Raw genomic sequence first — 16,318 nt, 5'->3', positions numbered from 1 at the left:
CCTTTTCTGGATTTTGAGACAGGATCTTGCTACATAACTCAGACTGGCGTCAAATTTGTGATCCTCCTGCCTCAGGCACCCAAGTGGTGGGATGACACCCAGCTCAAACCAAGGCTCTTTCTGGAACACTTTACGATGATGCCAGCTATCATGTGGTGGGTACTTTTCCACCAACTGGCCCTGGTCATGCTGGCTAGAGGCCTTTATCTGTGCTGGTCTTGGGGCAGGACCATTGCACTATCCAGCCTGCCAGGCAGTGGAATGACTTGGCAGAAGGTAGACTGAGAAAGTGCAGAGCATCTAGAGAAAGCCTTTTATACACACACAGGTGAGCTTGTCCATCCCACACAGACCTGTTGGGAGTGGCTGGGGCTAGAAATTGGTCATATGTGTGAAGGCAGGACAGAGCCAAGGTGCTTCAAGCAGTCAAGCTACCTCACTCTTGAGAAAAATTTCCTGCCTGGACAATTTCAGTCGTTAGTCTCTAGGCAACATTGCCTTTCATGATGCTAACTTTGCAAGGGCATAAATAAACGCCCTTACTATTATTGTTCAGTCCTCTTGCCCACCAGGTACGAGGCCTCCACCTGACCCCAGCTTTTGTCTCTTGTCTTTATTTTCTAAATCCCCTCACCATTTTCTCCCAGGGACCACCAAGAGACCACTGAGTCCTACACAGATCTCCACCACAGAGGCCCAGCCAGCTGCTCCCCACAAGGCTATGCCTCCCCCCTTAGAGACAGCTGCTTAGCTTTAAGCCTGATGCAGGACTTTCCTCCAGCTCTTGAGATCTTGATGCCAATGTTGGTGGGAATCAAATGAGCCCCAAGGGAAATTAGCCTTCATATAAAGCATTCTTCCCTTTCCAGATACAAAAGCAACATCGACTCTAGATCCAGAATCTAGGCATGATCAGGTTTTGGCACCCCCATCGTCCAGGAAAATGTTCAGTGCTGGTTATGAGTTTGTACCTTTAAACTATAGCTTTCTAGTCTTTTTTGATTTTTTTTTTTTTTTTTTTTTTTTTTTTTTTTTTTGCTTCTGATTTTTGCACTGGGGAATGAACTCTGGTCTTTTACACTGAGCTATATCCTCAGCCCTTAAAATTTTTTTAAAACAAAAAAAAAAATTATTTTTTGAGACAGAGTCCTTCTAAGTAACTAAGTTGCCCTGGCTGGGCCTGAACTTGTGATCCTCCTGCCTCAGCCTCCTAGAGTGCTAGAATTACAACTGTGCACTACCACACTTGGCTAGATTTTCAGTTATGAGCAATGCTACCCTCACAAGCCTCCTGCAAGCACTAAAGATGAGAATGAGTCATCTAGACAAAGGGCATGAGTAACAGTAGTGAGGGCTACTTCACCTTGCTAACACATAGCGATGCAGAAGTCTCCAGGTGCAGGCGAGAGGGTCCGAAGGATGGCCTGCCCTTTAGGACCCTGCTAGAATCCTAGTTTACAACTGATGAAGTATAAGCTTTATTGATGGATCAGGTTAGTGCCAAACACTAAGTCATATTTTATTTTAAAACTAACAGTGCTATGAGCAACGTAGTGTATTGGTCAGAGGAGCGGGTCTTTGGAGAGTTCTTTCTCATTCCTAAGTGACCCTCAATAAATTTCCTCACCTCTCCGAGTCTCTCAGTCCAAACCTCTCTGAGGTTCTCTTACTTGTACACTGGGGAGGATAAAGTCAGGAAAAGTGGCATGTGCCTGTAATCCCAGCTCCCTGGGGGACTAAGGCAGGAGGATCACAAGTCTGAAGCCAGCCAGGGCACCTTATCTGACCCTGTCTCAAAATAAAATAATAAAAAGCCTAGGGCTATGGCTCAGCACCACTTAGGTTCAACCCTCAGAACTGCACAAAAAGGACAAGGAGGATGATAAGGATGGCTTTTTGCATAGTTTTGGTGAGGTTGAAGAGACCGATTCTAAGTAAAGGACACAATGACAGTGCCAACATTTACTGCGCTCAGCACAAGGTTTCAAGCATTGTGCTAAATGCTTTATCTAAGATGAAGTTCAAGCTCTCACTTGGGCCACTGTACAAGCCTCCTGACCCATCTCCCTGGCCTGACCTGTCCGTCAGATCCAGTAAGCAGAGGAGCCAAAACATCTTGTAGAAGTCCCTAGACATGCCTAGTGTCTGAATTATGATTTCTAAGTACTTTTCTCACTGAAGGGAACTAGGACATCTTGGAGAGATGGCTGACTTGAAGGCTGGGGCAGAAATGTGCATGATGAGATGTCCTGTTGTATTTGGAAGCAAGGAGCCTCCAGGGGCCCTGCTGAAGACAGGACCATAAAAGGATAATGGCAGCCACTGGGCATGGTGACACAGGCCTGTAAATCCTAGCTCTCTGGGAGGCTGCAGCAGAGGAATTGCAAGCAGGGCTTAGGCAATTTACAAAGATCCTGTCTCAAAATAGGAGAGAAAATTTAAAAAGGATGAGTACATAGCTCAGTGTGAAGGCCCTGGGTTCAATCCTAAGTGCTGAAAAAAGAGAAAAACAAAAAAGACTATGGTAATTGGCAGTGGATCTAAACACATCAAATTATCCTTTTAAAAATAATGAAGCCATAGTGTCATCAAAGCAAAACATCACTGACACCTTGAGAGGTTGCCAAGAGGACTACTCATTCTGAAATAGATTTACAAAAAGAAGATAGAGAAGAAGAAAGAGGAGGAGGTGGGAGTGGGAGGAGAAAGGAGAGGAGGAGGAAGAGAAAGAGGAGGAGGAGAGGGCGGAGAAGGAGAAGGGAAAGGAGCAGGAGAAGGAGGAGGAGAAGCAGGAGGAGAAGGGGAGGAGGGGAAGAAGGAGAAGGAGAAGGGGGAGGAGGGGGAAGAGGGAGAAGAGGAAGAAGAAGAAGACAAAGAAGAAGAAGAGGAAGAAGAAGAAGACAAAGAAGAAGAAGAGGAAGAAGAGGAAGAGCAGGAGAAAGAGGAAGAGGAGGAATATCATCAAGTAGGTATCCAGCATTTCCTGTAGGAACTATTTCAGGAGAACCAAAGGCTTGATGGAAATCATGTTTATAGAATAACCACTAATACGTGAAGGACTGATAGAAACATAAAACTATCATTTGCAGCCAATAATAAAGTAATAATCATCTAAGCTTTGCTAATTAATGGCTTATAAAACCATCTGCACAAAGAGTAACGGGGAACTTTCCAAGGGAAGTCAGGCTAATCTCCCCAAAACCATTGATGAGCCGACATCACTAACATGTGATGACCAACATCACGTTGTTCTTGACATGGTGCAATCAAAAACATGGAGCAACACTTCTGAAGTATTCTTGCTAGGATGGGTACCTGCTTTGAGTCCAGCCTCTGGACCTAAGCACTTACCTACAATCTAGAGGGAAATGCTAATAACACGAGATGTCATCAGCCAAAAGCAGAATGTGGAAACGCTATAGGACAAATGGCCCTGTTTTTTAAAATAAGTAACTGGTATTTAATTAAGGGTTGATGGTTATAAATTAAAGCTTAATAGACCTTCAGAGGATCCTGACTTGAATGATTCAAAGATAGTTGGAAGACACTGAGTACAAGTTGGGTAGTCAGCTGTCCACATCCATAGGTCCTGTAGTGTCAACCACCTCCTGGTTGAAAATACTGAAGGAAATTTCGGCTGTGCAGGAATCTGAGGCAGAAGAACAGTGAATTCAAAGCTAGCTAGTCTGGGAAACTTACTGAGACCCTAGCTTGAAGTTAAAAATAGAGAAGGGGCTGGCGATTTCCTGCAGAAACCAAGGGACAACTATAAGGTTGAAGAATTACCATTGCATTGAAGATAATTTTGGCAATGGCTTAAAAAAATTCCTTATCTCTTTTAGAGATAGGTACTAAAGTATTTATTGGCAAGTATAGGAAAATGTTAATGGCAGAATCCAAGCAGTGGCTGTATAGGTATTCGCTGTAAAGGTCTTTTGAATCATATATTTGAACGTGTTTATATAGAGTTGGGAGTGAACAGAGATGAAAAGCTGTATGTGTAGGTAGATGAAACTGTGGAAGTAGGTGTTAAAACAGGGTGGAAAACATGTGAGGACTGGTTTTGTTATTCAAGAAGTTAGTGAGTGGGAGGGCACAAGATTGTAATCCCAGCATGCGGGAAGCTGAGGCAGAAGGATCATCATAAGTTCAAGCCACCCTTGGCTGCACAGGGAACTCAAGGCCAGCCTGAACTATATAGCAAGACCCTGTGTCAAAAAACAAAACCCAAAAAAGTTAGTGTTTGCCTGTACAAACAGGTATGTGTTTGCACACATCTGTTGTTCCACAATTTGGGAGGCTGAGGCAGGAGGATGGTGAATTCTTGGCCAGCCTGGACAACATAGCAAGCCTGTCTCAAAAAAAAAAAAAAAGTTAAAAATACATGAAACAAAATCCAAGGTATTCTGCCTGCTGACTAAAACCAGAGAAGTAATAGTGACTACTCCTTAGTCCTTATGTATGAGGCTCCATGTCAAGCATTTATCAGCTCATGCCACCCTGTGAGATCAGTACGATGAAAAGCCTTATTTTACTGAACAGGAAACTTAGGTTTTGAGAAATTAATAAACTCACCCAGCCAGGCAGTAAGCAGCTGAGCTGAACTCCCACTCTTCTCATGGCCTCCCTTCCTGCCATCGCTGCCCCAGTGATCTAGCTCCTCCCGGTGCTTTGGGGAATGTTCTGGAATGTTCTCTCTCACTCTCTGCCTGGTTATCTCTGGCTCTTTTGGCTTTAGTGTTCCCCCACAGCCCTGCCTGACACTCTGCAGTCTTATTCTTGGCATGTACCTTTCCTTCATGCCACTCATCAAAGCCGATGAAACACTGTATTTTCATCAATGCACTCACTGATCTCTGCCACTGGAGTGTAACCTTCCTGAGGCCAAGGATGAACTCTCTCGCGCACCCACACGCACAAGAGGCCCGTACATGCTTATTATTCTTTTTTTTTTTTTTTGGTTTTTCTCCAGTACCGGAAACTGAACTCACGACCTTGCACTTGCCAGGCAGGCGCTTTGCCGCTGAGCTAATTCCCCAGCCCGTACATGCTTACTGAATGGCTGCGCCTATCTCAGGTGTGTCTGTGTGCTGAGCTACCCCTCCAGCCTCCCCGAATGAACCTCCTGTCCCTGTGAGTGGCTGCAAAGGCAAGACACCAGCTGGCCACCTGCCTGCCTCTTCCCTGACCCTTGCATTGTGCCCAGGCCCTGCATTCTGCCTCCATGGCTCTCTGGTCTCTTCCCTCTGACACTCACCAGAGGCGGCAGTTAGTAGCTCACCGTTACATGTGTTCCAGCCTCCTGGGCAGGCAGTGGAGCTTGGTGAGACCAGATGAGGCTTAACTCCTAGGTGTACCCTCTCCATTCCATCCCACGCTCTCCAGCAAGCAGCCTTTTGAAAAACAACTCTAAAAATAGTTTTGTTTTATACATCCAAGGTAGACAGGGGGAGGCATACTGCAGACCCTCAAAACCCAACAAAATGTACTACTAAGCAAGGCTGATCTATGTCAGCACTTGCTACACAGTGAATCTTAGGTTGAACACTCTTATCTCCCTTTAAATGTCCACAAAAACTCTGACCCATTTCTAGCATTTTACAAACGATGAGATGAGGGGCAGAGGGGACGTTTGCTATCCAGGGTCGTCATCGTCATCGTAAGTGGCAGAGCTGGGAACAAACTGGGCTGTCTAGCTCCTGTGTGCGCACTTTCTTACCCTTTCTCTTAATGCCCACCACCTTGCCCCAAGCTAAGTACAATAGTGACAGCGGGTCTAACTCCATTCTACCACTGCCCTGTTCTGATCCACCGTGCGCCCTGGGAGACAGAGCTCTGTTCACAGACACACCTTGTGCCCTGCACCAGAGCTCTAGCCTGTAACTCTTGCCCAAAGAAGCAAGGAAGGTGTGAAATGAAATTGACATTCGATGTTTCCCAAGTCATGGCCGTGGAATAACTGTCATGAAACTCAGTCTCCACTTCTGCCAAAAAAATCCTGTTTCTGGGGCCAAATCCCAGTCACACCTTGTCAGGTCCCTCTGCACACTAGCATAGTGAAGTCTCAGAGTACTGAAGGCTCAGAGGCTGCCCATAGGCAGCAGGAGTTTCCCGCGTGGATTGCCTCTGAGTCCTTCTGTACCTTGCTTCACTGATCAATGCACAATAGGGGGCTCCAGAAGCCCCGCTCTGCTGGGCAGGTGGAAATAAGAGGTCAGCACTCCAACAGTGGGGAAGCCTTCTGGATCAGTTCAGGGCATTCCCTACAGCTAGCAGTACTGAAGGCTGAGTACTATTGACTTATGAGAAGGGAGCGTTCAAGGTTGTCCTCTAATACCACTCATTCATGAATTAATATAATGTAAAAAGAAAGAAGTTTATTAGTTAACTGAACAAGAGTGACCCAAATTTTGGTAAACTGAAGGGCCCATTTCTGGAGGGTGTTTGTCCCCAGCACAGTTTGGTGGGGGTGATATCCCCAAAACAGGACTTTGGGGCGGAGCAGAAGCAGATGGGCGCTTTGCCATCTCATCTGATTGGCCTGAGACCGTCATGGGAATTCTCTGCACCTTGGGTTTCTGGCCAGGGGAACGGAACAAGTAACACCTCCTTCCTAAGACTGTCCTTAGAATTACATGAAGCCACATAATTTATCTGGCACATTCCAGCTACCCAAAAATAGATACCTCAATTTCCCCGCCGTGTTCAGCCACACTCTCCAGTAAGAGGAGCCCTAGATTCATAGAATAAATGAACACAGCCCATCTGCCTGGAAAACTACCTCACTCTACAGCATTAAGTTTACTATTATCGGGGCTGGGGATTTAGCTCAGCGGCAAAGCGCCTGCCTGGCAAGCGCAAGGTTGTGAGTTCGATTCCTGGTACCGGAAGAAAAACGAAAAACAAACAAAAAACCAACCAACAAACAAAAGTTTACTATTATCATAGCAAACACAGATCTATGAGATTAGAATATGAAATGTGTATCCATTTTTCACATCAACTGCAAGATTTCTGTTTCCACCATTCTCTGGGACAGATGAACTCGCTTTTGAAGTGAGGAGTCTCTGACTCGGAATTCAGAGGAAGCATTAAAACAAGGTATCTCAGTTTCTCCTGGGGTAAGACTGCGGAAGGTGCCATTTCAAAAGAGTAACGCACTGTACTTATATCCCCACGTAGTCTGAGAATCTCGTGTAATGTAACACTCCCAACTTCTGCCTCAGACCTAAAGGTGATAAAGGCACAAGAAAGTTTATACAACCCTCGATCAGGGACAAATAAAACTCCTTTATGCAAATACACAGTGCTTCTAAGAGCTGCTCAGAAAAGTCAGAGGTTGAGGATGCTTGCAACAATGATTCCTCATGCTTTGCATTGATTACAGACAGAAAACAAAAAGCAACTCATAAAGCACCTCTGTGGAAGGGGCCTATATGCCAATCAACAGATGAATGGATCACACAGGCTTAAATATCATATGATTTCTCTACGTGAGAAGCCCAGAGTATAAAGAAAAGAGCAAAATAAGAGACAACAGGAAATAGGGAGGTAGATCTTTTGCAAATGGGAAGGGGACCAAGAGATGCTGGGAACAGAGGCGGAAGTGTTGTGAAAAGAATGATGATGCGTGATCCAACGACCCACAATGAATGTATTCATTACGTACCACACACATGTACTAATAAAACAAAAGAACATTTTTACCTTGCAGTTTCTAAACTGAAAGTCCCAAAACCTAGGAACTTCCCTCAGTCCCCGATGAATCGGAATGATGGGGCACACTACCCGAATGGAACCCATGTATGCTGAATAACCATGATCAACATGATTGATGAGGCCGTGATACGATCTATTTGACAGGCAAGGATACATTTTACTTGACTCTGTTCTGCTTGACTCTTGCCTGCTTGTTACTCTGCAATGCGTTTTTTAAACACTGAAAAAATCATGTCTTCCTAGCAGTATAGGACCACTACAAATGCTATACTATTAGGGTCTACTAAAAAAAACATTAAAAACCAGCAATAGTTGGAGACAGGACAGAATACTTTTTCTTAAGACAGGAGCTTGGGGGTTGAGGGGTGGTCATCACAGAACTGCTCTTAAATGAGTTGTAGAACTGAGGACGCGCTTGCACACAGGTGGGTCCCCAGCAATGTAACCAATTCCAGAGGCCAAGCAAGGCCTTTCTCCCTCAGCTACACTACCTTCTGAGGTCTTCTGAGCTGTATCCCTCAAACCTAATGGGAACCCTTGGTCTCCTAGGGACCCCAAGTGCCCTGGCCATATGGGGCTGCTCCTAGGCCACGCTTCCTTCCCTCTCCTTGCATGCCGGCTCTGTGGTCTCCGACCCAGGCAGGGTGAGCTGACTTACCGCTTGGCGCCTCGGCCAGGCTTTTCCCATGTCCCATGTCCTCCCTCTCAGCTGTGCGCTCAGGGCTGCCTTCCGTTCCTTGTTTGCCGAGAGCCTGACTCTAAGCCTGCTGGCTGCTTGCTGCTGTGACTGTAAATGTCAATTTTAGATTATCCAACCCCTGCTGTTTAAAAATATCCTTGCAGCATTTAACCTTCAAGGCACTGACAGACAGCAATAACCCAGGCTTGAAAGAAAACAATCCCACACCAGACTCCTCGAGCGAGCGGTGGAGCTGGCCACTCCGGGAGAGGGTTGCTTTCCACTTTTCAATCCTGTAACTTCTTTTATTTCAAAATTCCTAAGAGATCAAAGCACGTGGTATGTGAAGTCCAAACTGTTGTAAGCAATAGGAACAAGGTCATTTTGGCCCTCCTGTCAGGTGCTGAAAATGAACCAGCCTACAAGTCATTTGAGAAACAAACCCTGGTGTCAAGCTCAAATGGGGAAGTTGATTCCTTTCAAAGATCCCCTGGCTCCTCTCCCCAGAGCTTTGGTGAAACTGTCTGGAAGTGTGCCACTGAATGGAATCCTTCATTTCTTGAGACTTGAGGGGAAAAAACAAAAAAGACTCCCTTCCCATTCATGGTCACTGGCTTTTGCTAGGGCCGAACAGAGTAGAAGAAACCAGCACCTGCTGCAGTTACAGGGTGTTCTCAGACATGTAGGACAAAGGTCACCTCCAGGTCCCAACACAAGCAGCAGGTGGCAGGCAGGTGGAGACCACACAGAGATGCATTGTGCTCAAAGGGGAAGAGGAATTGAAATCAGCGGCCCTGATTTCTGTACACAAGGGTGCACTGTACTGAACACCAAGTGGAAAAATGGGCTAAAATACTGAATCTATGCAGAACGATTTCAAGTGCCGTGGTGGCAGGTATCACCCTGCCTGGGCTGCTTCACTTGTGGGCTTATTTTTCAATAAGAAAATGTCATCAAATATCAAAATTCTTGGGCTGGGCATGGTGGTGACACCTATAATCTCACCACTCAGGAAGCTGAGGCAGGAGGATTGCAGCTCCAGGCTGGCCTGAATTATGTAGCAAGTTCAAAGCCAACTTAGACTACAAACAAACCATCAGGCTTCTTGGGACTTTCTCCACGGGAGCCGGGAGCAGGACACGGACTTTGCACCTGGTGCTCATGTTGGCTGAGACCTGGGTGGCACAAAGTATGCACTGCAGGACTCAGGCATGAAGTAGTACAGTCCAAGTGCTTAGCACTGAAATGGGACAGGCACCTTCATGAGGACAAGAAATAGAGGGATTCTCAGGCCTTGGCCTGTTGCCTGTTACCCCCTTTAGTGGGTAGCAGGGTAGGGCAGACAGGTCTCTTTTCCCATCTCCCCTTGCGAACACTGTGTGGAATTCACCCTCCTCTGACCCCCTACTTTTATCACAAGAGACAGGTGTGTTATAAAAGCAGGGGCCACCACGGTATCTCCAAGGGTGACAACGGCCAATAATCTGTATTCTTAACAGTAGGAAGTCACCTAACATCCAAGAAAAAGACGCAAAAATTACCATATTCATGACCCAGGGAAAACTACCAGACCTAGCCCAGCCCAGCAAGGCCTTGAAACACAGTCCTAGTCGTGTTCTTTTAATAATGGGCCACCTGCCTTTCTCCTTCAGAGCTGAGCCCCTTTGGCTCCTCTCCTTAAGCTCAAGTCCCTTCCCCAAAAGCTGTAGTTGAAGAAGAAGAGAATTTCCCACCCCAGTAGAACAAAAATTAAATCTAAAAAAAAAAAAAAAATCTTTCCAATGACTCCTAATAATTATTACCTAAGTAGGATGTTGACAGTGGCAAAATTAGGCTGACACGACTGTTTTTACCTGCTGTTAGCCATGACTTTTAGCCTGAGTGTTCTTATCAACTACTTCACTGTACATGAGAAAATGAACATACACTGAGCCACTAGCATAGTGTTTTGCTCATAACAGGCATTCAGTAATATCGAACAAAATTCAGTACTTTCCAAGAGACTAGGCACACAGGTGAAGAACTCCGTCCCGTGGCTTTTTCTCCCTGGACATTATCTCTTTAAGATGTAGACACTTTCTAGAATACAAATGGACGTAACCTAAGTTACCTATGATCTTTTCCCACCAAATACAAGAATACTAGTGGAAACATATTTCTTCAGAATCATCTTAGATCTAGAAAGTTATACATATCTAGTTATTTGCTAAGATTAAAAAAACCATTAAGTGACCACATAGCCCTTCGGCACCTGGAATGCAGCTGACAGGTCCTGCTGCAAATCAGACACCTTCCAAACATACAGGTGCCTGATGCCCAGTGAAATCAGAATTTCTAGCAGATGGAGCCTGCACTGTTCTTATTTTGTGGTGCTGGGGATGGAACCCAGGGCTCTACACATGCTGGGAGATCACTCTTTCACTGAACTGCATCCCAGCTGTGCATTATTATTTTTTAAAGTTCGCTCAAGTTCCAGGAGCACTAACCACTTGCTGGAAGCCTCCTGATCTCCATCTCACCCAAGTACCACAAACACAGAGACAAGGAACAGAGGAAATACACAGCTGAGAAGCAAAAAACGGAAAGTACTGCTCTCCTGGTCTGGTCTACTCACCAGTACTCTCATTTCCACACATCAAAAATGGAAAAACTAAGTTAGGTATGGTGGCACACACGTGTAACTGGGAGGCTGAGGCAGGAGGATCCCAAGTGAAAGCCCAGCCTGGGTAATTTACTGAGACTTGTCTCAAAAACTAAAGGGCTGGGGTGTGAAGGCCTTAGATTCAACCCCTAGTACATACATTATGTATGTATATACATTAAGTAAAGAAGTATATAGGCTGGGGATGTAGCTCATTGGTAAGAGTGCATACCTGGCATGTGTAAGGCCCTGGCTCAATTTCTAATATGGCAAAAAAATAAAAATTAATTAAAAACTAGATCCAGTTGAGACAATCTACAAGGGTACTATAAGAGATCCAAATTAAAGCATCAGAAGGACTCTGCAGTGAAAATCTCTACCAGGCAAAATTACTAGTGCTTCAGTCTGAGCAGCCCAAGCTGACATTCAAGGACCCTTCCACAAGTAGCCCAGTGCTCCCCTACCTGTTTTTCTTCAGACACCTGGAAAGTCCAGCACGGATGAAAAGCCGGCACCACTCACCTACTCCAAAGTCTGTTTCTCCACCAAGAACCGTTCCCACTACTACTTCTCCTAGGAGGAACCTGAAGCAGACAGTGAATTCTAGGCAGAGAGAACGCACCATCTGAACGTAAGCTTAGTAACAACACACTACTAAAAAGAGCACAAGCGATCCCATGCCGACTTTGCCCTACCAGATTCCAATCAAAATCAGGTACTGAACTTTCACACAATTAATTTACAACTTGGGGTTCTCAGGATGACGTTTGCATAACTGATTTCCCTAGGTTACCAATCTCGAAGGTCTGAAAGCCCAGCCATGAGCAGGCCCTCTCCTCTCTACAGAATCATGAGTCCTGAGTCCCACACTGCCACGAAGATCCCTCCCATCCGTACACAGCATTCGGAGTCCCACACCTGGCCTGGCACAGGCTGCTTTTATCCCAAATGCTCTCCTTCCTCTTCCTGGCCTAGAAGATGCCTCCTTCAATACGCAGCTCAACAGTCCCTCCCTGGGGAATTTCTCCTTTCCTGCGCTGACCCAGGGTTGCTTCTGTTTTGTTCCCACCCTGCCACACAGTGGGAGCACCCAGTGGTCTACAAACTAAGGCTCCCAAGCTAGGCGTGTTTTTGTCCTTTGGGATACTGGGGACTAGGCCCAAGGCCTCAAGCAAGGCCCAGGCAAGCATTCTACCACTCTTTTTTGACAGGGACTTGCTAGGTTACCCAGGCTGGCCTTGAACTTGCCAGCCTACTGCCGCATAGTCCCAAAAGCTGAGATTAAAGGCGGGCCTCACTACACACATAGCGATACTCCCTGAGCATGGTACCACATGTCTGTCTGTAATTCCAGCACTGGGGGAAGATGAGGCAAGAAGATTACAAGTTCAACCCCAGCCTGGGTAACTTAGTGACTTAACAAGATCCTGTCTCAAAATAAAAAAGAGCCAGGTGTGGTGGTACACGCCTGTAATCCCCTCACTCGGGAGGCTAAGGCACGAGGCTGAGGCAGGAGGATTGCTGCGAGTTCGAGGCCAGCCTGGGATACAAAGTGAGTCCAAGGCCAGCCTGAATTACAGAGCAAAACCCTACCTCAAAAAAAAAAGGCTGGGGATACAGTTCACTGCAAGGGTTCTGGGTTCAATCCCCAGCACCACAAAACAAACCAAAACAAAACACTACTTACAGTGACACACAAAAATCATATTAAATTCAAATCTAGTGTCTACAAATAAAGATTTATGGAGAAAGAATCTCAGCTGTTTTACATTTTTCCCTTAGCCGCTTTCTCCCCAAATGTAGAGTAGTTCAGAGACCAGATGACTTCAAATCCTAAAACACTTAGTACCTGATGCTTCATATAGTGTGCCAACCTCTGGCCTAAAAGGCACAGAATATTTTTTATTTTTTTATTCAGTTTTGCAGATTAAGGGTTGGAAGCAGAGCAGAGTCAAAAGATTTATCTATACATCTATATAGATATAGATATATATAAACACACATAGATATATATAGATAACCTATATATAAGTATATAGAGAGAGGGGCTGGGTTGGGTGGCGGCACAAGCCTATAATCCCAGTATTCGGGAGGCTGAGGCAGGAGGATCGCTGTGACTTGGAGGCCAGCCTGGGCTACAAAGGAGTTCAAGGCCAGCCTAAACTGCATAGCGAGACCCTGTCTCAAAAGGACAAAAAGAAAATATTTCACACTTGCTTTTTGATACTGAAGATTGAACTCAGAGCCTTGCACACACTAGGGAAACTACTGAGCCACATCCCCAGTCCTTTTTGAAACAGGATCTCCCTATGTAACCCAGGCTGGCCTGGAATTTAGGATCCTCCTGCCCTAAGGATTCCAATTAGCTGGGATTCTAGGTCTGGGCCACCACACTTGGCTGTGTTTTGAGAACACCAAATAACTCCTGTTTATTGTTGACTGCTGGTTATTTATGGTAACTGCTCCCTTCCTACTCACAGTCCTGCACTCAGAGGTCTCAAAGCCTCTGCAGTGTAAGTATCACCTCTTTCCTTCTCTCTTGGGTAGGCGAGTCCATTGCAGCCCTTCAGGGACGATCCCAAAGGGACCAAAAGGAAACTGAGGAGGAATCTTCCTCCTGCAGACGGCTGTTTGCTGATCCTAATGCAGACTCCTAATCTTCCTTTCCACACACAAAGAACCTGAGAGCCAGAGGAAATGATTCCAAGCAAAACTAAAGCATTCTACCCCTACTCTGTCGAATGCACTTGCTGGTCGCCATGTGTCACCTGATGTATTGTTTCTTGCTCAGTTCAAGCACACACATTACAACGTTTCATTACACTTTCTTGTTTTGGTTTTGGTGCTGGGGATGGAGCTCAAGGCATGAGACACATCGAGCCACATGTTCTTCTGCCGAGCTACATCCATTATACCTTTTCCAGATACCAGGGGGTCCCACCGCCACCCTGACACCCCAGTTCTGAGGGCCAACTGCTTGCAGGCCCGCTACCAGCAAGTCACATCAGAAGCCACAAACAGATTCTTACGAAAGTCTATCTAGTCACTGTATGGCAGGGAAAAGCAGTCAGGACAAGATGCCAAGATCCCTGAGGATTGATTGCTCTTTGTCCCTGCCAACCCAGCTAGCCCGCTGTACCCGCAGAATGTAGGGGTCAGGGTGCTCCAGGCAGGGGTGGGGCCCAGGGCTTACCAAGGCCTAGCTGAGTAAGGGGAAAGGGCAATTCCATAGTAGTGGAGCTTGGCTGGAGGCAGGGCAGCCCTTCCCTCAACAATGGTTGCCTTGGCAACCAGGGGGCGGGGCACAGGCACTAACCCAAGTACAAGGTCAGTCCAGGAGTGTCCACAGACGTCAGTCAAAGGAGGATTGGCACCGAGTGAAACTTCAACAATTTTTTATTATTCCATGTGTACAGGGTTAACTTTTTAACCCTTCTAACAACAAAAACAGTCTCCATCACATCCGGCTCAGGGGTACAGACCTAGTAAAGACAGTCTTTTAAAAAAAAAAGAATTTAAAAAAAATATATGTATCTGTGTAAGTACTTTATAAAAAAGTTAAATTTACCAGTGTTAGAAAAAAAAATAAATCTCCAAGTGATTTCAGTCCATTAAAACAAAACAAACAGCACTGGGCAGCCTGCGCTGCCTTACCCCACTCTAACCTCCATCAGTAGTGGGAGAGAAACATCCCTCACTCAAAACAAAACCCTCTCCATCTTTGTTTGACTTCCACCACTTACTACTCCAGGAAGCACCCAAAGAACGGGAGAAAGACCCAGCTGGTTGTGGTTTTTAGCCTGCTGGTCAGTGAAGGCTCACATCAAGGACAACTGTCAGGAATACTGGCCTCTACTACAACTGACTCCCAATTTCAGGTCCAGATTTCTAGAGGCTTACAAAACATCTTCAAGGTTTCTCCAGGGAGGGATCTGGGACTCCTTGAAAGATGGAACAGGGAGGTTCTAAGCAAAAACACAACACCTTGTAACCTATGAATCTAAACTAGCTGCAAGCACCAAACTATGGGAGGAAGTATCAAAAAGGTGCTTAGCTCCCCTTTTAACCGTAAGGCTAAAGGAGATGAGGCGGACCAAGGAAATATTTGACCTCAGCTGTCTTGTGAGAAATGTGCATGTTTTTCACCAAGCCACCTCTGCCTTGATTGGAGGACAACTCAAATACACAAAAGCGGTTAAAGGGTATCTTTGCTACCTACTTCTGGCTGGATAAAGCTGCCATCCAGGACAGCCTGGTCCTTAGCTGCATTATGGAAACTTTCTCTCATTATTAAGCAGGGTGCTCCGCAGCACAGAAGTTTTCAGTAACTTTGTGACTGACAAATCTTCAACAGCGGTGCCTCAAAAAAATCACCCCAGGAGATGACCACTGCACTCTGTGGAGTCACAGGTCACTCCAGTCAATGGGCTTCTTGCCAGACTTCCGCAGCAGCTCATTGGCTTTAGAAAAATGTCGACAGCCGAAGAATCCTCTATACACAGACAACGGGGAGGGATGAGCAGTCTGCAGGACATGGTGCCGCTTCTGGAAAATGAACAGGAGTAGTAAGTGACAGATTAGAGAGGCAACTCCCTTTGCCCCATCTAAATGCTTCCACCATTCAAAGTGAATCTACCTTCAGCACTTGTACTAGAACTTTTCATCTGTTCACTCACTTGTAGAGTGATTACTTTCGTTAAATTATGAGGTTGCATAGGACCAGTCTCAGCCTTTGATTTGGCAGGATCTATGCAATTTGTAGGTACCAGGTAGCATTATATGGTAACTCCTCTGCTAAGAGTGCATTTAGATTATGTTTGCTAAAGGATGCTACAACACATGTACTCAAAGGTGACTATAGTGCAGGATCAACTGTATACTGTGCTTATGTCTAAGTCTAAACACAGCTAACGCGGGTCATGATGGCATGTGCCTATAATCCCTGGAGAAACCTTGAGCATGTTTTACAAGCTTCTAGAAATCTGGCCCTGAAATTGGGAATCAGTTTTCTGAGTGTAATAGAAGCCAGTATTCCTGAGAATTGTCCTTGACGTGGGCCTGTCTCAGGAGACCAAGACAGGAGGATCTCTATGAGTTTGACACCAGCCTGGACTAGATAGTGAGAAGGCCAGCCCAGAAGATACAGTGAGTTGCTGACCACTGTCTCCAAAAAAAAGAAAAAGAAAAAAAACAAAAGCCGGCGTGGTGGTGCACGCCTGTAATCCCAGCATTTGGGAGGCTGAGGCAGGAGGATCTTTGTGAGTTCGAGGCCAGCCTGA

At 45.8% G+C, this 16,318-nt stretch overlaps 2 protein-coding genes across 3 annotated transcripts in view; both read right to left on the bottom strand.

Annotated features, from left to right (window-relative positions):
* Nucleotides 1-14,306, bottom strand: part of Acacb (acetyl-CoA carboxylase beta) — a 145,132-nt gene extending 130,826 nt beyond the window's left edge. Inside the window, exon 1 of one of the 2 annotated variants that reach the window (XM_013520459.1) lies at nucleotides 14,233-14,306. The gene's annotated coding sequence lies outside the window, so the exon portion shown is untranslated. Of the gene's footprint in view, nucleotides 1-8,377; nucleotides 8,500-14,232 lie in introns of those variants that run through there. The other variant, XM_013520458.1, reaches the window with a different exon arrangement.
* Nucleotides 14,307-14,417: 111 nt separating this feature from the next.
* Nucleotides 14,418-16,318, bottom strand: part of Ung (uracil DNA glycosylase) — a 15,208-nt gene continuing 13,307 nt past the window's right edge. The window contains exon 7 of the mRNA XM_005396483.2: nucleotides 14,418-15,584. Within this exon, the coding sequence (XP_005396540.1) occupies nucleotides 15,444-15,584 (141 nt within the window). The 3' untranslated portion in view covers nucleotides 14,418-15,443. The remainder of the gene's footprint in view (nucleotides 15,585-16,318) is intronic.

Source organism: Chinchilla lanigera, unplaced genomic scaffold (genome assembly GCF_000276665.1).
Source record: "Chinchilla lanigera isolate Chin_1 unplaced genomic scaffold, ChiLan1.0 scaffold00054, whole genome shotgun sequence".
Taxonomy (NCBI): Eukaryota; Metazoa; Chordata; class Mammalia; order Rodentia; family Chinchillidae; genus Chinchilla; species Chinchilla lanigera.
This window is presented reverse-complemented; position numbering and strand designations above follow the sequence as displayed.